Source organism: Lagopus muta, chromosome 6 (genome assembly GCF_023343835.1).
Source record: "Lagopus muta isolate bLagMut1 chromosome 6, bLagMut1 primary, whole genome shotgun sequence".
Taxonomy (NCBI): Eukaryota; Metazoa; Chordata; class Aves; order Galliformes; family Phasianidae; genus Lagopus; species Lagopus muta.
Window position 1 is genome coordinate 4305266 of NC_064438.1, and position 23548 is coordinate 4328813.

The following is a 23548-nucleotide window of genomic DNA, read 5'->3' on the forward strand; positions in this document are numbered from 1 at the left end:
CTTTAAAACCTATTTCTGCCTCAAAGACTGCAGGCCTTACAGCTGTGTAAAATGCATAGGCTAAGGTTGGTAATAGACTCTGCACAGATGTCTCAGCATTTGCTCTCTAAGTCCCATGTCTAGGCAGTACTACAGCAACCCCACTAGGCAAGCACCACATCAGCATTATGCTCCTCTACACAGTGAAGAACTCCATGTCAGGCACCTGAACAACTGACTTCGCCTTATTCCTTACAACTACAGGACCAAAACGACTACAGAGGCCTGAATGCCCGTATGACGATGTACAGTTAAAACACAAAGCACCTGCTGTACCTCAGAAACAACAGTGGGATTGTAAGATCAAAACCTTCTAGAGCAGATCTGAAAATTACAGTCTTTCAACAAGGATCATTTAGACAGCAATGCATTAACAAGCTCATTTCTGCAGTAGTATTTGGAGGGAAACTTAAGGGGAAGGGTGCTCCTCAATGGCAAAATGAATTTTTGCAAGTAATTCTGACAACGATAGCCATCAATTCCATCCTAGAATAAGTGTCTTCTGCAAGCCTGGTATCACCATCTTTCTTTCCTTTTGTTTCCCAATCTCATTATATGAGTATTCTTTAGCACTAAAACAAATCTCACTTCTGGGCCACACAAAGAAGCCCAAAGGGTCTATGCGTGTTTTTCAAAGGACGTAATTCATGAGATTCCCTTCAAACCAAACAGATCTAGCTGTATTAAATTTGGTCTGCATTAGCTCCCACCGGTGATATGCCACAACTACTCAGCCTTGTCTGAATTCCAAATGTTTGGCCATAACAGTCAAACTACATAGCGAGAGATCCTAGTCGGAGGCTGACACCTCCACTCTCTTCATTACGCCGTACAGCACTTGATTCCCCAGCAAGCTTACTTGTGGAATAATCACTGAGAGTAAGGACTGGGAACAAAACATAAGGAAAATGGCAGCCACTGAGCAGCCGCTGCGCCTTAGAAATATTCTACTAGAAGACCACATCCTTCCCCTTGCTCTTCCGATACACTTAAGAATCATCATTTGAAATTAGCGTAGAACGTACTCTAATGCTATTCACTTACAGAGTGAAAGAAAGAACAATTAATTAACTAGCTACCATTAAAATAAGATTATTTTTGCAACAGCATAGATGATGCTTAGAACAGTATCCAGTGCTTTTTCATACAAACACGTATTATCATGGCTCCAACACAAACACAAAATATGCTAATTCTTCTTTAATGCTCTTATTTCCCTGAAGAGCACTGTTTGCACTACGGAAAACAGATCTATTTATTTATATGCTAAAATGGTGAAACAAATTGCTCTGAAAAAGAACAGGAGGGTCCTGCTGACCATGTAAATATACAGAAAGGGTTGCGTACTCTTTACAAAATGGCAAAGCCCCAAGTTTTTGGTATGAGCAACGTACAAAAGTAAGACTTCTAAAACTATAAAGCAGGATTAAAAAAATACAACCAATTCTATTTCTGCCCCGAAGAAAGTTAGAGAAATATTTAAGCATGCATGAAGCAAAGGCACCTGTTGAGTTTCATTACGATCAATAAAAATGGTCAGCTCATTAGCATATCATTAGCTACCCTGCTGTTTCCGAAGTGTTAATACATTGAAATATTAATTTACAATTACATAATATACCAGAGTTCTGAGGCATCGGATGTCTGCATAAAATGAGAATTTAAGATGAGTAAATCCAAAATGACTTTTTTTTTCCTACATAGCTATAAACATATGTTTACCATCTGTGGAATTACGGGAAGCAGCTGAGGTAAAAAAACAGCAGCTGTAAAATAAAATAATGCTATCAATTTCACTTTACAGTGACAGCCAGCTGCTCAAAGATGGAATGAATTCCAGGTTCAGAGCAACTCTTCGACCATAATTTAACTTGAAAGAAAAGTTAGCTTTTATCTCTGTTTCACAATTAAAATTATTATTTGCTACAACAATCCTACCCTAAATAATTTTAGCATAAAAATAAACTTCCTAGCTTCTCAAGAGGTTGAGGCTTTGAGGCAAGGTCCTCAAAAATGCAGCAACTCGTAGAATTATCTTACGAATTGACTGCTTCAAAGTGAACCGAGTGGGCAGTAAATCACCGTGGCAACAAATCCATGCCAATATCAAGGATATACGGATTGGCCTATCAATACACCATATAGGCTCTTTTACTGATAGATAGTCCATGGCTTGTTAACCAAAACCTGAAGAAATATTGTCAGTTTTTCTGTAGATTGCTTCTGGTGGAGGAGGGGTTTTTTTGTTGGTTGGTTCTGCAATTGAAAATCAATCAAAATCATACAGGATCACCAAAAGCAAAAAAAAAAAAAAAAAAAAAAAAAGACTAAATGAAATATATAGGAGAGAACTTTTCAAGCCTTTGGTCATTTATCTTTCTTTCACAAATTTTTATTTTACATGGATGTACTGGCATATTCAATGACAGTATCTTGGGAAGACTTATAAATGGTAAGACCGTCCTGCCACCTAGTCAGCCTTACAAGTAGCCTGGGCTTGGAGCTCCAAAAGGACAAAGAAGCTTATAAACAAAACCCAGCCACCACTCACTCTGCTGAGACATGACATGCTTGTCTGAGAAAAATACAGAGAAATGAAGTTATTCCAGAAACAGAAAATCTACTGTTTTGCAGCAAGGCACAGGCACTGCACAAAAACATCGAGTATCTGCCAAAGACTGCAGGAGCACGGCCTAGGAGATCTCCTCTAATCTGGAAGCCAATGCTGGAAAAGGCAACAAAGAACAGACACCCTCAAGCATCATGTGAGGATACTCTGCTAATAAAGTCATGGAGAGACAAGTCTCCAAAAGGGATTAAGACTGGACAGGAGCCTACAGCTCAGCCTTTGCTTTGGAAAATTTTGAAGATTAAAGCCATCGTCTCTGATGTTGTCAACAGTCTCATTATGAACACAGGAGTGGCAAGGCAAGGCACAGTGGGTGGGTGAAACCCCAAGTAAGGAACCAAACCACAACATACTCAGCATTTCAGCCAGTAGCTACAGTATTCTACCTTACACAAACAGATTCTTCTGTGTAGGACCTGTCCCAAATCCCAGGCCCATGGTTTCAACTGAAATTCATACAAATCACATGAAGGAGTGTAAGATAACTAATCAAAAATATTTCATTGCCTACCTAGTTTCCTACTTCACGCACTATTTCATATCTGCTTACCTTAAAGAAACCATGTTTCCTGTTCCTCTGTCCAAGCCATAAATTACTTTCAGGTATCAGATTTGTTTCTGGGGGATCAATGATGCGTTCATAAATCCTGCAGAGGGAAAGCATTACCATTACTCAAATACTATTTTAACTCAGAAAAATTCCTACTCAAATTCAGACAGCAACAAAAAGTATGAAGCAGAACAAGAACTAAACCCACCATTAAACACAATGTTTATCACTGACAGTTTTGCAGTTGCATAATAATCTTAAAAGCAACAATTAAATGACTCAAGAAAATTGCAGTTTCCCTTGTGCAACTGTGCAGTGCTAAACTGAAGAAGCACAATGCCAGAATCCACTCTGCTAGGGAAAACAAAATGGGAAACCACCCTATCCTTAGTAGTCTACTTCAAACTCAGCTACAAGTCCTGAGGAAGAACAGCTGACATAAACAAGATCCAACCAGAGAAATAACATCTCAGTATTTTCACACAGTCTCGAATTTTGAATGAACTTTGGAAAGGCCATTTGTTCCACCTCATACTCCCACAGCCTTTTAGGCTTTACGACTATTTTATCCATCCTTGTGTCTGGACTTGCCAATTTATCCACTTCTCCAGTTTACAGCTGCTCCAGAACTCATTTGGCTTGCATACATATTCTCCATGTGTTCTGCCTCTGTTACACAGCCAGTTTGCTCACACCAATGGCACAGATCTGATAAAGAATAGAAACTTCTTCTATTTGCTCAAGCTTTACAGACTGCAAAAACCTGCACATGAACGCAGTAATCTCTATCTCAAATTCCTAAAATCAAATCATGGTTAAGTTGCTGTAATAATGCGTTTTGAAATTCAAGAAGCATCTGGAGTTTTAAAAAGACTTGATTTTTTTTTTTTATTTTTAGGAAATCGGTAAAGGAGTTTACTTCATACCTTCTTCAGCAAGTCAGACCACTACAATGATGATATCATTGCACTGGGTTACAAAAAATTCAAGATCAAAGATATTACAGACTCTAGAATCTCACATTACCGTATTCCACAGGTGGGCATCACAAACTTACTGCCTCAGAACAAAACCAGCACATTTAATAAGGATTACTGAAAGATGACATATTTCCACTACTGTCCAGTTCAAAGCAGTGCATGCTGCTCTGTTATCATACCAACATGACAGCCAGTAGAAAAACTCCAAATGTTCCAAGTCCCACGATGTATGTACATCTTTGAAGGAGTGATTTGCATTTTTTCTTTAAAACTACAGTTTTAGACTGAATGTAAAAAATGAACAAAAATGATCACCAAGAAAAAAAATGCAAGGCATTCAACACAACCCATTACATAATAATTTTCCCATTTAGTGTCCAAGCTTTTCTAGCTCAGGCTCACCTAGAATAATCATCAGTTTTTGTGTTGTGTACTGCCGTGCTGTCAGAAAATTTATACATTTGCAGGGACCTAAAATGACCTTCCAGTATGAAAGAACTTCAAGAAAGCTCTACAAAGTTAAGTGCAAAGAATCGTATGTGCTGAGTTTGCTAATCCTGAAAAGAAAATGACTTAGTAGAAAGAACCACTACCACTGCTAGGAACAAAACAGTTACATGAAAACTGTTAGCACATGAGTCAGATGATGCATTCTAATAGTCAACATTTTATTGCTCAAGTTTATTATAATTACAATCAATTCTAATTCATCACATTCCATCAACATGATACATTCAAAGCTCCAGAAATTTATGCCTCTACTAGTTAATTACTTATTACTATCTCCAAAAAATTACTACGCCGAGTTGTTTTGTTGTTTGAACTGGTAAAACAAGATGGTACTCTTTTAAAGAGCTTTAAGAATTACAGGCATTTGACATGCGCTATCTTTATCAATATTTTAAAGTGTAAGCAGAACCCTTCCGCCATGCCTCATGTAAAATTAGAAGATCTACTCAAATGCTGTAAAATACTGAACAAGGAACAAAGAATTGAGGTTCTCAAGAAAGACAGTCGCCGAATTATATTACTTCAATGGGAATTTCTCTTAAGTATAACATCCTTTAATTTGTGGATATTCAAGAATGTTTTCATTTACTCAGACAAGTTATAGGTTACAGTGTAACTACGTTAAGAACAGAATCATAGAGGTTGGAAAAGGCCTCCAAGATCACTTAACCTAACTCTGCACCCACCACCAATATTGTCCACTTACACCATGCCCCTGAGTACCACATTTACCCTTTCCTTATGCACCTCCAGGTTCAGTGACTGAACTTTTGTCATGGCAGCCTGCTCCAGTTCCTCACCACTCTCTAAGAAGAAATTTTTTCTAATATCAAATCTGAACTTTCCCTGACACAACTTAAGGCCATCACGCCACATCTTCCGGCTGTTACATGGGAGAAGCAAGCCAATCCCCACCTTGCCACAGCCCTGTATCAGGCAGATGAGTTTCCTCTTCTCCAGACTAAAGCCAGTTACCTCGGCTGCTTCCCATGAGACTTGTGCTCCAGTCCCTTCACAGCTTCAGTACGCTTCTCTGGACATGCTCCAGGGCCTCACTGCATTTCTTGTAGCAAGGAGCCCAACACTCAACACATCACTCAAGCTGTGGCCTCACCGGAGCCAAGTTCAGGGGGTAGGGATGATCAAATACTTCCTGCTGGCTGCCCTATTGCTGATGCAAGCCAGGATGCCATTGGCCTTCTTGGCTACCTGGGCACACTGCTGGCTCATATTTAGCCAAGCGTCAGTCAACACCCCCAGGGCCTTTTCCTCCATGCAGCTTTCCACCCACTTTGCCCCAAATCTGAAGCGATGCATGGGGTGGATGTGACCAAAGTGCAGGACCTTACATCTGTCTGTTACTGTATAAAAAATAACTAATCTCCATGGATATGCCCGTTAAGTAAGTTGGGATTCAAAAGAAGGCATAAGATATAGGTTGGTACTTACTTTCCCAGGTGAAAAGATATCCTGGATCATGCTATTTGGCTCATGAGCAAAGTGAATGTACTTTACTGTTGCTTGCTGTTAAACATCAGCAAGCATGCAGACATGCTACTGTAATACTCCTCATACTCTCGGCAAAGGAAAAGGTCAAAAACTACACATGAATTTATAAGAATAGCAAAAAATCTGTAGCAGGCTACAAAAAGTAAAAACAACCACCCACACATTTGCAGGGAACGGTGTTTCACCCAGACGTGTAGATTACCCACGCGCTTACACCTCTTCCAAGCCTCTGAGTAGCTACTGATTATTCATTTATTTTCTACACTGAGGAAAAACCTGTAGAGCATAAGCATTTTGTAACCCATCTCAAAGTGAAGTGACAGAAGTTACTACCTAGAGTTGAAATTCTATTATAATTATTGTCTGTTAAACATGAAAAAGCCTTTGCTCTACTCCTCCTCTTTCCTGCATTGACTTTCTTGTGCAAGGAAGCGTGCTTCAGACTGATAACCTGCTGAATAGCAAAAGGCTTTTTTGTTTGTTTTGGGTTGTTGTGGATTTTTGTGTGGTTTTTTGTTTGTTCGTTTGTTTTTTTGTTTGTTTACAGCTACACTGATACATTAAGCTTTTGCTTCATTCACATCTCCTTACTTGATTCTTCCGGGATGAGGTGTGTCTTCTTTCACAGCTTTATCCACATTTAACTGTATTTGGTATTTGGCATGAGCAGCTAAGCTGTATCTACTACACTTCCATCTTTATGAAGTACTGCTCTAGAGCTCCTCGGAGATCACTTTCTGATACATTTTGCTTTGATACCCAAGCAGTGTACAGTATACTTTGCAAGAATAAGAACGTTTCGAAAGAGAACTCCAGGGAACAGTGGTCTTTGAAACTGCTGAAGACTGAATAGCTCCTCTAGCACTAGCAGACCTAGTCTCCAAGTTAACAGAAGTTCTTCTCCATGCATCAGACTTGCAGATTTATGACTACTGCATTCACATTCCATGAGAAAGCTTGATTTGTACCTAGTTTACACCAACATACTTCAAAGGAGCTAAACCATAAACCTGGAATAATACAACAGTGAACCAATTCTTTCTTGAAATATGCTCACTAACCACTGTTTAGCTAAATCAGTCAGTAAGAAAAAGATCTGCTAATACAGGAAGAGCTAGGATACTCTTGCAGTGTTTTTGTTTTTATTTTTTAGGTCTTTTGTTTTAATCTATGTATCTGCCTTCTCTGCACTCACTGATTTGTGAAGTACTCTTGCTTAGAAGTGACTCTTAGAAAGGAACACATTTTTCAAGGACACGCTCAAAAGAGGCACCTGTGACATAATGAATACAGTAATACAGCAAATCTTTAAAAGAATCAGGGGATTCTTTTGGAATGAGTGAAAGGAGTCATTTCTAAAACGTCCGCACGCAAAACTGCAAGCATACACTTTTCTCTGCAGAGAGGAAGACTGTCTCTAGAAATCCACCTCTGCTGGACAAGGAGACAGCTCCCTTACACATAATCAACTTTAAAACTATTTTTACCATCCTATTAATGTGCCAGTAGAACAGGGAAATCTTGTTTCCCTCATTTTACATGTGCGCAAACTGGAAGGTAGGAAGAGTGACACTTTAACCAAGATAGTTTCTTATGTGAAACTTCACATGAAAAAGTTACCATGGAAGTGGACCTACTGTCCAGGTATTAAAGCAGATCTTCTTCATGCATATATTTGCCATGCCAGTAGCAGTTAAAAATAGCTGAAATATTTAGTAGAACAAAAAAAGAATTTGTGACAAGCAAGCCAACACGGACTGATCAGGAAATGCAACTGCTTCAAATTTGGCAGTAGCCTGTAACTGCAGAAATTACTTCAAAGGCAGCATGCCATATTATTCCAAATTCTTTCAGGCCTAAAGTACAAGTAGGTTACTAAAATATAAATACATGTTCTCATATTTACAGGCTAGTTTCAAACCAGAGACTTATTAGTAGTATAATCAGGAAACTAAGAGCTGCCGTCTAATGTTGCTGTGGCTGAGGTATGGTGGGAACCTCATTCCTCAGTCCCTTCTCTTTATTAATCAAAGAACAGGCTTATATGATCTGACTGCTACATTTACTCTCATGAAGCTATAACTTCGCACATAGCAGCCAGGTGTTGAATTCATCATATCCAATTTTAAATGTCTCAAAACTTTACACCTACAGAGAAGCTAGTCCTCACATCTCTTCATTAACAAAAGAAACTAAAATGTTTCTAGGATACGATTCATCTTACTGTAAATTAATCACTCCTCAGGCCCCTCCAGCGACAGCACAGGAGCACTTTCTGACATCAAGGTGAGTCATCTAAACAGATTTTTGCAATTCAAAACCTGATCCTCAAAGCTCATGTTCTCTTGCAATCATTCCTTACCTTACATATACTTGTATTCTCAGATCCCTTAAAAAATAAAGGATATGGATAAGTCATACAAAGTAATGCAATGTTATAGCACCCTAAACTTTTCTTAATTAAAAAATAAGTAAATAAAAGTAAACCGGGAGAGGGGGAAGTTCTTCCCATGTTTTACACTAGATTTTCCCCGATCTATTTCAGAGGAATGCTGACCTCTTTGACCATCAGTACAATCTCCACGTGAGGCTGCAAACAGCTTAGTACATCCAAAATCGCTAGCATCAGGCCTCATAACACAGTCCATTGCATGGGCCATTTGTCCAACATGTTTCTGGATCCCAACTACACAAACTGTTGATTTTGTCAGTCTCTAGCTTTAAGATACCTCCTGGTATTTGTCTTAGAGTCTATTCTTCTGAAGGGATTAAGAAATGATCTTGAAAAGAAATACGAAGATATCATACGACTCTGCTTCAACCCATTTTCTAAATACTTTCCAATGCAAATGTATCAACACTAACATTTTTTTTAATAGTGTTCACAACTAGGATACGCTATTTGACAGGCATTCAGTTCTAGAGCAACTTCAACTAAATTATTCATTTCATTTCCAACATTCTGCATCAGAAAAATAACCTTTCTGATAGAAATTCTGACTTCTTAAGTTATCTCATCTGTCACAGGACAAGAGTTCACAACCACTGGAAATAGGAAAACAATATAGATTAAAATTTCAGGTTTTGAGGGAAGCTTTTGGTGATTAAATTTTGAATATACAATAGTAACTACAAACTATTTAATCAAAAGTATCTGTTCAACTCCCAGGAGAAAAAAAAAAATAGCTATTCAGTAAGTGTATGTGTCAGGTAAAGACTCAATCAAGTTAGCATGCTCAGTTAAATTCTTTTCAAATTCTGTCAACCAAATGATTTCACTGATTTTCCAGTATGATCACCAAGATAAGGTGAACATAATCTACTTCGCAGCTTAATTATTTCAACCCTAAAATCTAAATTCAGAACTACAAAGCGCCTCTAACTAAACCTCTCCTAGCATCCTCTTTTTCATTCAAGAGATGCAAATTAAATTTTAAGATCACGCAGCAACAGGAGGAAATGAAACAAACAAGGAAAAATGGCTAGAAGAGCACAATTCATTTCTGGTTTGGGGGACTTTCCACACAAAACTTCACAGAGATGTTTTCCATCCATGTGAGGCTTTTTTTTTTTTTTTTTTTTTTAAACAGAAAATAATAGAAATATGAGACGACCAGGCTGCTTAGGCTTTTCAGTTTCCTACAAAACTATAACAAAACTACTGCTGACTTACAGCAGTGTTGATGGGGCACTGGACTAAAAACAATCATTGTTATTGATTCTAAGAGAACCAGACCCAGTAAATAACGCAACATCAGCCCCACAAAGGGCAGAAAGCCATCTTTCTCAGAACACTACAGGATGTCTTTTATCTGGAAATCTCAGGGTGCCTTCAAACACCTTTACAAACAATATCAATATAATTAACTTTGATTTGAAATGAACAAAAAAATAAAGTTTCCTGATAAGATCCTCCAGAATCCCTCAATAGGAGGTTAACACCCTGTCTACAAGGCTGCAGTGTTTACCTGTCTTGATACAGCACTCCTGAAAGTATGAGAAACTCAGAAAGAAGCCAGTCAGACGTACAATATCAAAAGTGTGCCAGTACCTGCAACATATAAGTAAAAAGACCCTACACTGAGACTGCAAGGACCTGCATTCCCCACAAGTTCACTCCAGTCAGAAATAGCAAGTCAGCCATTTGATCTGAGCTTTCTAGAGTTGTGGGAGAAAAAACATAAAAGGACAAAATACAAGGCCAACTACTCCACACGACGTATCCAGAGCACTATGCACTATTCACATTTGTTGTTTTTTTTTTTCCCTTGTGATAAAATTACAAGGTTCTCAGCACAAAACCAGCTGGGCTCAATACCCAAATGGTTAGTGCACATTAACTTTCTGACAATCTTTTTCTTTTTATACTTTTTCTTAAAGTCTATCTTGAGCTGTTACTTCTGAGGTAAACATCCTGTGGCTTTGATCCTGGCAGTGACCATAAGATTCGCATGTAACTTGCAGGTAGCTGAAGCAAAAAGATAAACACACTTGTCACTTTTTCTGGTGAAGATGTCAGCTTTTACCATATTCAGCCTGTTTTGCCACAGCAGAGCTAAAAGCAGTGTCTGAGTCAAAAAAATACCTTGAGTGGACGAGATATTGCACATACTTTTCTTAAAATCAAGGCCAGTTCTTACATGTGAATTTACTTATCTTCAGACATCTCAATACATCTCAATAGCTCAAATACAACTTTTCAAACAAGTTCTCCAACTTGCCAAAGATGTTTTGGCTGTCATTTTACCACTTGCAAGTAACCACTGCTGAGTGCTAGAGCATAAACATGCAGTATGAGGGGTTTATATGATAAAGTGACATAGATACAAGATTTTAAAAAAACTCCATTAAAGTAGCCATTAAGTAGTAAATAATTGAATCTATCTTGCATCAGAAAGCAATAGGTAGAAACATTCATCATCATGGCACAAAGCATCTCTGGTACTTAAGATTTTGCAGCAATATTAACCCTTAAACAACAGTCTATTAGGACAAAGAAGTAAAACCACGGTTACGTGGTTTATCTCCTGTTACTGTAGTTTTCCATGCTCCCTCACGTTCCTGTGATCTGCTCAGGGCTCACGCTGTCCCCGCTGTGGCCCGGCCATCTCACCACACAGACACCAATATGGTGTGAGGTAAAAGGCATTTACTGAAACTGAAACAGTAGCTTATGTACCCTTGTGTATCATCTGTGCCCACAAGCCAATGGCGTATCAGAACAGGGGAGATCCTAACGCGTCACATCTCGAAATCGTATTTACACCTACTCCTGACGCATAACATTATGATTCTTCGTAAGTGCCTACGACAACAATCTCCATTTCGTAATGAAGTGTTAAGATTACTGTTAGTGTTCTACATAAAACATTTGTTAAGTGAGAACTGGCAGTGCAGAAACTTGGCTTCCATTACACCTACCTGTATTATGTAGGGACAAGCTGGTCCCTGGCCCAAGATCCGCAGCACACGGGTCTTCACAACTGGCAGTTTACTGCCTAGAAAAAACCCTTCTTCACAAAGCCTATGGAACACCCCGTTTTCTGTTTCAAGGCTACTCTAAACCTCTAAAAAGTCATTTCACCTAGAGCAGTAAGACAGATGTGACTGTGAGAAGACTCAGGCTCTCGACTCCAAGTCCTTTCTGCACAGCTACAAAACACAAATTTAAAAATAAACCAACCACAAGCAACCTTCCTGCTAAACAGCTTCTTTTCCCCCTCCAAAAAAAAAAAAAAAATCATCTACTGAAAAGTTAATTGCCTTAGAGTATCTTGTCACAGGATCATCTCACCAAGGCGTACATGTGATCACTAAATGATTTGTGTGCAGTCAAATAATCTCATCCAGATTCCACAGCTAATTTCCATTAACGACTGAAGGTAGCTATGGGTTGAGGACCATGAGTTTTATTTACTTACAAACACCCTACCTGTGCTTCCTCGCTCCCACCAGAGCCCTGTCATCAGTTGTCTCAACACTACACAACAGCACATGGCTCTCTCCCCAGAGCTGCCAGTGCTCCCCATTAACTGCTGTTCCAGTAACCCGGCACAAGGATGATTCATTTCACATCCCCCAGTTCTCGCTGAAGGTTCATCAGATAACCCTCATCAGTTTTCCCACTGATTTTGAACTGCCCATTTTATCCTCAGTGGTTTGCTCGCTCATAATAACTAATTGGGCATGACTGAGAAAATGTATGAAGCATACAGTAAACATAGAACAAGCCATTATATTGGTTCTAAAATTAAGTTTCGATGGAAACCCCCAGGCCAACAGGCAAAAGCACTACCCAGGGACAGCATTCAAGTTTGAAGCTCATTTCTTTCAGCATCTGACAAGCTCTAGAGGTGAAAGCGTGGCTCAGTAATGAGATTTTGCACTGCAGACTTCAGTGGGGCCAGAATTTCACCCTGGAGACAGTCTACAGCACATCCTTCAGTCAAGTTTAAGGTAAGTGGCTGGTGTGACACACGAGGAGTCAGCTAGGGCTGAGGAAGTTCTTTCAGTTGCATTAGTTGGCATAGTGATTTGCTTTGATTCTTACCATGCTGAAGTGAATGCTGCTAGAATTGCAGCACAATTATGTAATGCAGCTTCCATTGATTCCTTCATTAGTGACTGATCTCACAGGTACAGAAACACAATCATAAAACTAGAAATAGCATAACCTTACTGTTATGCTGAATACTGCTCCTTCACAGTATCATTGTACTGGTGCTACCAATTGTAATGGTTCTTCACGTGATTAAAAACTAGACGCTGTAGCCAATATCTACTGCATTATTAAAAAACACAGCTCACTAAACACTTGCCCATGAAAAATTTGAGTACTTCCTGAGCTCCCAGACAAACTTCACTACCTGAAATGTGATACAGGACTGCCTTTGCTATTCCCTCTGCCTTCTTCCAAAGTAGTTCTCACCCCACAGGCACTCTGTTGTCCCCACATGCTCAGTATTGGGCTCACTTGCACCCTGACACTCAATGGGCCCATTCAAAGATATCAGGAGTGGACAGATATCTCCCACATACAGCAAGTCTGCAAATATGCCAAGAGGCTCTGCAAGACACATGAAGCGAGAGAGGACAACATATCATCACTGCAGCAGGAACCTTACTGCCATGGCCATGCAAACCCCAAACCTTGACACCTTCCACTTCTGAGCACCTGTCAGCTCTCCACACACAGGAAACAAATGCAATCATTCCTAAACCACAAACTGCTTTCAGGTTGGCAGTTTGCTTGGACACCAAGCAGTGAAACAATAGGTAACAACAAACGATTCAAGCAGCCTCCGTATATTTCTGCAATAGCCTGCAGATTCTGGATGAGTTTAGATTTCCAAGAATTACTTTTTCAGAATTATCCCCGTTTAAAACTGTCAAAGAAAGGTTTCCCAATAGCCAGAGCACTTCAGACAACTCTAGGCTGGTTTCACAGACTCGAGCAGCCTTGCTCTCTTCTCGGTCACTCTCATACCCCACAGTGCTCAGGAGATTTTACATCATTTGGAAAGACTCTGGACTATTTGCCGTACGGAGACTCAGATTTCAAGTCAGCTCCTGAGTAGTTCAGAAGGTTCTCCTCTGCAGTCTGGCCCAGGTCCAACGCTTTCCATAAAAGTAAATGCTAAAATTATACTACCATTTTTCAATTCAGCTCCAGTATTACCCTCTGTGACTTCCAGTTCCGAATCAGACTTCAGCTAACCATTCCTCAAAGGAGAGCTCCTTTATGTTGTGGATCTCTGCTGGTCCGCCTGGTTGGTGCAAGATCATTGTTTTTACAATCTGAAAGGAAGAACCCAAACTATCTGCTTCACGTAGCTGATTCTCCAGATATGACCATCTCCCTTCTATCCATGTGACCTCATTAGCAATCCAGCAAATGAAAAGAAAAACTTACCAAGCAACAGGAGACTTCCCCTGAAAAAGATCCACAGAAACTCATCTCCACATACATTTCAAATTACGCATGCTACATTTTTCAGCGTCTGCTCTTGTAAGTAATCATCCCAATTTAAGTGATTACTGCTTAAGTGATTAAGTAATAAATACTTTTAAAAATACAGGACAAACATAACAGAAATCTGAGAATAGGATAATACACCCGTTCACATACTTTATGAAATGACAAATTCAACTGAAACTTACCAGTCTTGGTTTAATGCTATTTCCTCTACCACTCTCCATCCCCTCTGACCAGGAGCTACACAGCCTCCCTGCTGCAGCACTGCTCTATGCCAGGCAGCCAGCTGCTGACCTTGCTGGTACTGCCTGTAAGCAGTTATTTTCTTCTACACATGGGCAAAGGCAGCCAGGCACAGCTACAGATTATGATTACCTGTTTTCTATAGTACTTTTTCAGCACTTGCATAAATACCTACAACCTTCTGCCCATACTATCAATGCAGTAGACTAAAGAAAAATTTAACTAGTTCATCTATGGTTAAACTAAGAAGTTTTCTACATAGACTAGATTAAGACATGCCATCAGTCACATCCATACTATCATTCTGCTGATGCTGAGTATCCAATGAAATACCCCAGCTATTAAGAAAAAAATTAAGAGAAAATATTTTATTGAGTCCAACCAAATGCATACTAGTATTTCCTTGCAGCTTAAGTACATTACCTGTAACAATACAGGATGGACAGCAGCTGACATGAAGAGCCAGCTGGAGACCTCTCTTATGCTAAAGAGTTATTGCTTTTCTGTCAACCAGAAGGAACAATCAGTAGGTGAAAACTCCCAACCCAGAGTATCACACATGAGAAGTTGGGTGCACCTGTAATGCACAATTAGAGCACTCTGCATAAGCAACCAGCTCTGTGACAATTTTTGCTACAGATTTAAGAATGGAGACACAGTCTGGGACAGCAGAAGTTTTCAACACCTAGCTCCATAACACTACCAGCATGCCATCTCCTCTTCTGAGGGAAAGTGTTTCGAAAGTAAAGCAACGAATCTTCAAAAGGCCTCCTTAATTTTCAGTAATTTATTGTTTTAATCCACAGGTGTCCAACATGCAGCTGGCTCAGGCTGCATTGAGTGAAAAAGAATGGCCTTGGGCTGCATACAGGTTGCTCTAAAAGAAATGCCTCCTATTTATTTCCATGGAAACTACAACTGATGCCATGAGCACAGCAGCACTGTTTGATAGAGCACATTTCTAACACATCAGTCTTGTTCAATGGGTACAATTGTTAGTGAGGTCTCAAAGTTTCATCAGCGATGTTTGATGAAATTTTATTTTTTCTATGCCTCATCCTTGACAATAATTGTTCACAAATGCGCATACTGCCAAAAAGCAATGATATCAATACAGTGTGGCTGTGAGCCAAGAGATATTTCTCTCTGCTAAGACAGTGCTTATAAAAATCGGGTAGAGACACGACCAGACTTTTGAGTTGAATATCTGATTGCAACTCTATACATTCTATTTAAAAACTTGCAGGTCATGTTTTTACCTTGATTGAAAATGGAATTAAAAATATACAAAAAAATGTAATCTTGAAACCTGTTCTCAAATTTCATATCATAACGGTAAGCACTGCTGCATATTTTTTTTCCCATTCACAAGTCTGTGTTTAGCCAGTGTACCAAAACACATACAGTTTCTTTACCTAACTTGAGGCAGCACTGCACTGCACCCTCCTCCTGGCTCTGGCTGCAGCTCAGCTAGGGTTAATACTCCAACAGTGCTTAGTCATTGCTCAGTGACAGCATAGCACAAGGGGCTGCCACGCTGTGAGCTGTGCCAGGCAACGTCCAGCCAATGGGCTGCAGGTTGGACATGCCTGTTTTAATCAAAATCACTGAGTTTGGTTAAGAGAAGTTGAAAACTTCAGGCTGGCAGCTGGAAAATCTTATTTATGAGGATTCAGGGGTACTGGATTCCATTGTTTGGATTACATTATTTATTTTTCCAATTAATAAGTTTTTGATGCTCATGTATATTTTATTCCTTAGTGCTCCGTTCTAAAAGAGGAAACGTAGAAGATGCCAACCACATGTATTTCAAATGAAAACTACTTTAGCTTTATCCAATTTCATAATCATTTTCTTGTACTTCACCAACCTCCCCCATCAAACAGCTTAGAGTATCCATCAAAACCATGGGCTGGATTCATAACAGAAAAGACACTAACATCTATTGGAAAGCATTAATTTTCACAGAAAATTGCCTTCTCCCTTTTACACCTGCAGACAGAGCTGAAAGAAGAGCCCCGATACTCTGCACAGGTGAGTACCTTTGCAGCAGCATGGTTGATGAGAAATAAAAGAACCAAAATAAAAAGCAAGCAGCCTTCAGCTTACCTCCCCAGAGCAATTAAATACATTGAAAAATACAAACTCAGAAGTGCCGTCTTTATTGACAGCTTAAGGAACAAGCATTTTAATACAGTTACTACCACCTGTTCAAACTGTAGCCCCCGTGCTGCTACTTCAGTCACTGGTGACATTACAGACTGTACAGCTAAAACTAATTCTCAAACTGAAAGCAAATGGCAGCTATTACAGGCACTGACAATCTCCTGGGGTTGAAAATCTCCTGACAACACAGCCATGCACTGCAGGATCCTTTACCTCTGCTCTCCAAAGAGAGCAAATCTGGGAAGGTGCCTGGCAGAGCCTATTTCATTACAGAGTGACTCTTTAGGGCCAATTTATTTAATGATCTTCTGACAGTCACTCTAGGTTAGCCTACATGGTCATCAGAAAGGCAACCCCGACAATCTCCTTTTCCCTACAGTAGGAGAGGTACAGATTCTAAGCATAACTAATGTCTTAGAACAAGATTTGTATGCCACTAGTGGATTCAGCATTGGGGATGGAAGGAGTTGAACAGCACTCTAATTTCCATGCTGCTTTCAGCATAGGTTTTACTTGTGCAGCAGCTGGACATTCATAACAAATACAGTCTTCTCATTTTTCTCAACTTTCTGAACCTAATCAAAACATTCCAAATCCAGTGACATTGACAAGTTTTTACCCTGGACTTTCAGGTAGCTTCCTGTGTGCCATCAGCTCCAAGCTCTAGCACCAAACTCAGCAACAGCTCTCACTCTCTACTTTCACAAAGGAACACCAGAAGGATGAGACACAGTAGGAACTGATTTCAAAAGATCAGTCTTGTACTTGCACCCAAAAGTACAATCCTTCCATACTTGCACTTTCCCACCATCTCACATACACATCATTACAGTAGCAGCAATTATACTGTTTTAAAGATCACCCTTAAAGGCACTGAAGGCTTCAGGTAGCTTTCCCTAACCCTGCCAGGTCTGAAGAAACAGAAGTCAGCTTTGAGTTGAAGCCAAAAGGCAATCAAGTACCAAATGGCAAAGACATTTAACAAATCAGATTGAGGTGGGTGGTAAGGCAGTGAAAAACCACAAGTAGATCTAACTATCTGTTTACAACTCAAAAGTTTATCGCCCAATGCTTTCTTATTATCTGCAGCTTTTAGAGGCCAGAGGCTACGTTCCAGTATCAAAGCAAATCCTGTAGCAAAAGTTTTGGGAGTCTGGATATTTCTCCCAATGCAAATAGTTTCTCAAAGCAATCTCACGTACAGGCTAAGTTTAAAAGCATCACATTCTCATATCACTCTTCAAGTACGGTCTACAGTGTTCCAGTTGCCAAAAAGGAGTAATGCTCCTATGCAAATTTACACACATTTGAAAGTCTATAAAGTTGCAACTTCCTTGAAGAAATTCTGTAGTAATCCAAGCGGTGAATTTTCTTCATTTTTTTCTTTCTCTTAAAAAATAAACAAGAGACAGGGAGCAGAAACAAACACAGCACAGAACTCTTCCTCTAGACAGATAATCTTCAACCTAACTTCTTGTTATGGCGAATTCCATAATAAAGAGTGCATCTCTGCAGGATGTGGGACAGGTGATGCAATTGTATTTTCCTTCCCTGTGACTTTCAATTAAGTCTGCCAAAGCATCAATTCTCATTAGGTATCCTGAACTTTGCCAAGAGCCAATGAAACCACCGCAGCCTAAAATGGTGACATTTACGCATGAAGTCTACAGTCTTTAACACTGGACTCTGTACACACATTAAGCTCCAGCTTTCCTGACTCTAATATTAAGAAAGCTTCAGGGTTTTGGTAGAGCTCAGAATTACCCCTCACTGACTTGCCCTTCTATAGGCCAAGCAGACCATTTTCATATCTTCTGACCTTACTGTAGTATCAGCCAGAAATGCTGGTGCGAAGATGAAAAAGATGTGGATTTATTCTGTGAGACCAAAGATGCAGGAGGTTAAAATATAAAGCGAACTACAACACCAACATGCACAAAGGTCTCTAATTAACTGAGCTGAGACATCACAGCTGAGTCAGAAACCCCCCTCTTGTTTAATTTAAACTTCTACTATTATCTGCCCTCAAGTCAAGCTTTCAAAAACTATTCCCATCACGTTACTCAGGAGTTGTTATAAACAAGCACAAACGCGTAGCTAAACAGCATTTAGGTAAGGATCTGTGCTGGGAGTAGCCTAGAGGACACTCATAAATGCATGAGGCCTGCTTAAGGCTACCTAGCAGAGATATCTATACACATTTATCTCCTCATGTAACACCATACCTTATTCCACAATCTTATTTACCTACTGCTGTCTATTACTGTAAAGAAAATCAACCACGATTCTATGCAGCTCTCATGTCCATGGATACAATTCCGTACAAGACAGGCTTTTTGCATTGTCTTCCTTCCATGTAGTATTCAAGAAGGCAGACAGCAATAAAAAAAAAAATATATGATGGTCTTCCAGAACACCACTTGCTATTCATAAAAAAAAAAGGACATTGGACATGATGAGTAATCTGTCCCAAAACCCATTATGCCAAGAAACAAAAGTACGCTGCGGTAAGCCAAGAAATAATAACAGATGAACAAATAAATGTTAGATAAGTAAATCAAAAGACTGAAATGAAGACAATCATTTCATGCCTAAATGAAATTAAAACTGCTTTAAAAGCACATAATTGCTTTTAGGATCCAAACAAAAGGATTTAATAAGCAAGCTTGTTTGAGATGAAGTTTTTACTGTCAATAATTAATGCAGTTGCAAAAAAGGGTTGCAGCTTTCTTCTAAATCAGTGCCTTACAGTTACTTAAGTGAATAGTAAAGCTTTTCCAGATGTTCCAGTGAGCCCTTACTCCCACAATAGTCCCATAACTTTTTTCTGTCCACCCAAATGGAACAAGGACTTTAGAAACAAATATCAGCTGTCACTTTGTCCATTCAAGTCACAATTTCAAAACCCACGTGCTGGACAGATCTTCTCACTGAAGGCAAAAAACATTTCGATACTTATTCCAGCACTAGAATAGCACTGACTGAAAGTAACAGTTTGTTTTCCTCATTCCTAAAGACTACTTCAAAGGTCCCAATTTTGAGGTTTTTTTCGTTTCCTCATCGATCACTAAGTTAGCAATGGCCGGTCTTCAACACGTGAGGTCATACCCCAGCGGATGAGATTCTGCGGCAGAGAGATTCTAGGTTTGTGGCTTTTTTATTCCTTGAAATCCCGGCAATCTGCCTTACTGCAGCCTTCACAACTTCTACAGCAAACAAGTGAAATGACGGACAGAACACTCCTCAGAAAATAAACAGCATCCAGTTCTGTGCATGCAAAAAGGAGCTTTCACATATCTCAGAAGTTCCCAAGTGAAGCAGTGGGTGGAAATCAAAATAAAACATACATTGCTTATATGAAAGGAAATTAAAAAGCCTCTGACACATCTCTCAGTTCAGGTTTCCAGGTACACTGAGTGAAGCGGTTCACAACAGAACAGACTGCACACTCAGCTATCACACTTCAATGCAATCGCAGTCAAACATAACATCAGCAAGTGTCTAAACTACAGAAGTGCATTTAATACTCCCCAGTCAGCAATCAACCACTTCCATATTAGTTCATAATTAACAACGTATTGTTTCAGCTTAATGCTTTGTTTTCCTTTTCTTATTTTATTGCAGTTTGCTGTGCTTTCAAAATTAAGGGCTTTCTTTAAACGCCTTTTGCAATGTTATTCTTGGGCAGTAAGCAGACAGCATTTTTAAAGAAATAAAACAGTGTATTTTCTTACCTGTTGCAGTCCACATGGAGCAGAAGATGGGATGCACTAAGAGACACTGCAATCCTGTGCCACTGTCCATCTGCCAGGCGGTATGGGAACACCTCTGTTCTTGACTTCCCATTAAACCTGTAGTGATATCTAATCTCATCCCGTAAGCCACTGCTCTCCAGTTCAAAATAGCTGCATTTAAAACATGAAGAAGAATCAGTTTCGTTTTTGGTCTATTCATTGCTTCCGTCACTTTCTTCTTAACTCACAGAATTCCTTAAGCAAACACAACATGGAAGGTCACCATTTGAGGATGTTACTCAGCATAAATCGTTCCTTTTCTAAAAAGAGGTAGAGAGGCAAGTAGTACACATTCAGCACGTTAGAAAAATAGCAATGCCACTGACACAAAAACAGCTCATGTTCAAAACCATTTGATTGTCCTAGAAACTGAATCCTCTTGTTATCCATAGAATAGGCTTTAGAACAAGAAAATGATCCTTATTCTACCCACCAGGATATTTTCTATAAATGCACGTTTCGTAGGCAATGCCAAAATAAAGGACCATGTGCATCATCACCAACAAACAAACAATAAGCCATTAAGATAAGAAAGCTCCAGGTAATCACTGAATTTGTATTCACTATTTGCAAATCTAGTTTAAAAATTGTTTACTTTCAGGACTCCCCTACATGCAATTATGCTTTATTCATTTTCTCAGTTTTATTTTTACAGCTGTAACTGTTCAGCTTTACAAGGGAACAAAGCCTCCTGGCTAGATTATGTGTCTCAACATCTGGCATAAGCAATCAAAGCTTTCACAGAGTTGTCACAAGAGAATAGTCTTTGGGCAGTGCTGCCTTGTTAACCAAGTAAAGCTACTAATTGACGTCACGCTGGCAGGAAGAGCCAGATCATCTTCTAGGGTGAATTTAGCCCTTACCACTGGCAACGCATTGGCAGCATAAGTTATTAAACCCCGTCTTAGACCTCAGATCACATGGAGTATTTACAGCACATGAAATCGTTACTCTCTTTCTCTTGTAAAATGATGGCCTGCTTATAGAATGGTGACACAGGCCTCTTTTTAAAGTAAAAACTCCATTTAAGAACAGATGTTAGGTTTTATAGCTAGTCCTTATGCCAGCCTGTCTCTGCAACGTCACATTCTCCCAACTGGGCAATACCAATGTCAACACTGCAGCTGAAAGATGGATGCTGATTTGGAGTATTAAAACAGAACAAAACAACCAACCAGACAATAATAAAGTTTGTTTCCATAAAGCAAAACGAAAAATCCAAGATAAAAGAATAAATACATAGCTACTAATTTTCATTTTCACTCAAGCCTTTTACCTAGCTCGACTGTGCACAGACCTCATCAGCTGGTGTGGACAAGTATGGACAAGGTGTATGTAAGAATTGAGAAGAAGAGCTGGCTGGAGGGCCGGGCACAGAGAGTGGTGGTGAATGGAGTCAAATCCAGTCACGAGTGGTGTTCCCCAGGGGTCGGTGCTGGGGCCTGTCCTCTTCAATATCTTTATTGATGACCTGGATGAGGGCATCGAGTGCATCCTCAGTAAAGTCGCAGATGACACCAAATTGGCTGGAAGTGTGGATCTGCCTGGGGGTAGCGAGGCCCTACAGAGGGATCTGGACAGGCTGGAGAGCTGGGCTGGAGCCAATGGGATGAGTTTCAACAAGGCCAAATGCCGGGTCCTGCACTTTGGCCACAACAACCCCAGGCGACGCTACAGGCCTGGGGCGGTGTGGCTGGAGGACTGCGTAGAGGAAATGGACCTGGGGGTATTGATTGATGCTCGGCTGAACATGAGCCGACAGTGTGCCCAGGTGGCCAAGAAGGCCAATGGAATCCTGGCTTGCATCAGAAACAGCGTTGCAAGCAGGAGCAGAGAGGTGATTGTTCCCCTATATTCAGCACTCGTGAGGCCGCACCTCGAGTACTGTGTTCAGTTTTGGGCCCTTCACTGCAAGAAAGATATTGAGGCCCTGGAACGTGTTCAAAGGAGGGCAACAAAGCTGGTGAGGGGTCTTGAACACAGGGCTTATGAGGAGAGGCTGAAGGAGCTGGGGTTGTTCAGCCTGGAGAAGAGGAGCTCAGGGGAGACCTCATTGCTCTCTGTAACTTCCTGAAGGGAGGTTGTAGTGAGCTGGGGGTCGGCCTCTTCTCTCGTGTCATCAGTGATAGGACCAGAGGGAATGGCTTCAAGCTACGGCAGGGGAGATTCAGGCTGGACATGAGGAAGTATTACTTTTCTGAAAGGGTGGTCAGGCACTGGAATGGACTGCCAAGGGAGGTGGTGGAATCACCGAGCCTGGGGGTGTTCAAGGAAAGACTGGATGTTGTGTTGAGGGACATGGTTTAGTAGGAGCTATTGGGAATATGTGAACGGTTGGACTGGGTGATCTTTTAGGTCTTTTCCAACCTTGGTGATTCTATGATTCTATGAATTATTCTTACCAGTGAAGCAGAGGCAACTCAGAACCAAGTTCCTCCCAAAAAACTCAATTTTCCACATTTTATGTTATAAGATAAAACAAGAGACAGAGACAGGCAGCAGATCACAATAGATTGAGAAGGGGAACAGCAAGACAATGCTTGACAAAAATCAACTCCATCCCTCCTTCATACTGACAATGCCTTGCAGTTCAGACAGATAAAATTTCTTCCACATAGAACACACACATTATCAGGTCACCTGAAACAAATAAACAAGGGCAAAGCAGATAGAGGCAAAACGAAAATTAAATGAAAGCAGAAATACGTATGAATAAAAGACACAGTACAGAGAGGAAAAAAATAAGAAGGGCTGGTGTTGTGAAGGAACTGCCTGGTTTTATACATATAAAACCCGGAGGAGGGCAAAGGAACAGGGCTTCTCAAACAGAAGAGCAGAATCTTGATTAACTACCATCACCATCCCCTTTAAATACCTTAACTCTCATAAGAAATCTGGGGAGGAAGTTTTTATTATTTTAATTATTGGTAAAAACAGTCAACATACAGAAGACATTGGAAAGTACTAGAGCAAGTACCATCAGTGAACTGGAAGGTTTCATAATTGCCATCTTTTGTCAAAGCTCAATAGGAAGTCATTAAAGAAACTTTCACTCTTGTTCAGATAAGGAGCAGAAAGGAAGAAAAATATGTCAAAAAAAAATACCAAGGAAAGGAGAGTAACGCATCTTTCTCAAGCACAAAGTATTTATAT

General features: G+C 40.0%; 1 protein-coding gene across 3 annotated transcripts in view; it reads right to left on the minus strand.

The window, feature by feature from the left end:
• NELL1 (neural EGFL like 1) overlaps positions 1–23548 on the minus strand; it is a 293522-nt gene that overhangs the window by 233903 nt on the left and 36071 nt on the right. For all 3 annotated transcript variants that reach the window (XM_048949311.1, XM_048949310.1, XM_048949309.1), the window contains exons 4-5: positions 20336–20506; positions 3219–3315 (exon numbers count right to left, since the gene is read on the minus strand). In XM_048949311.1, coding sequence (XP_048805268.1) covers positions 3219–3315; positions 20336–20506 — 268 coding nt within the window. The remainder of the gene's footprint in view (positions 1–3218; positions 3316–20335; positions 20507–23548) is intronic.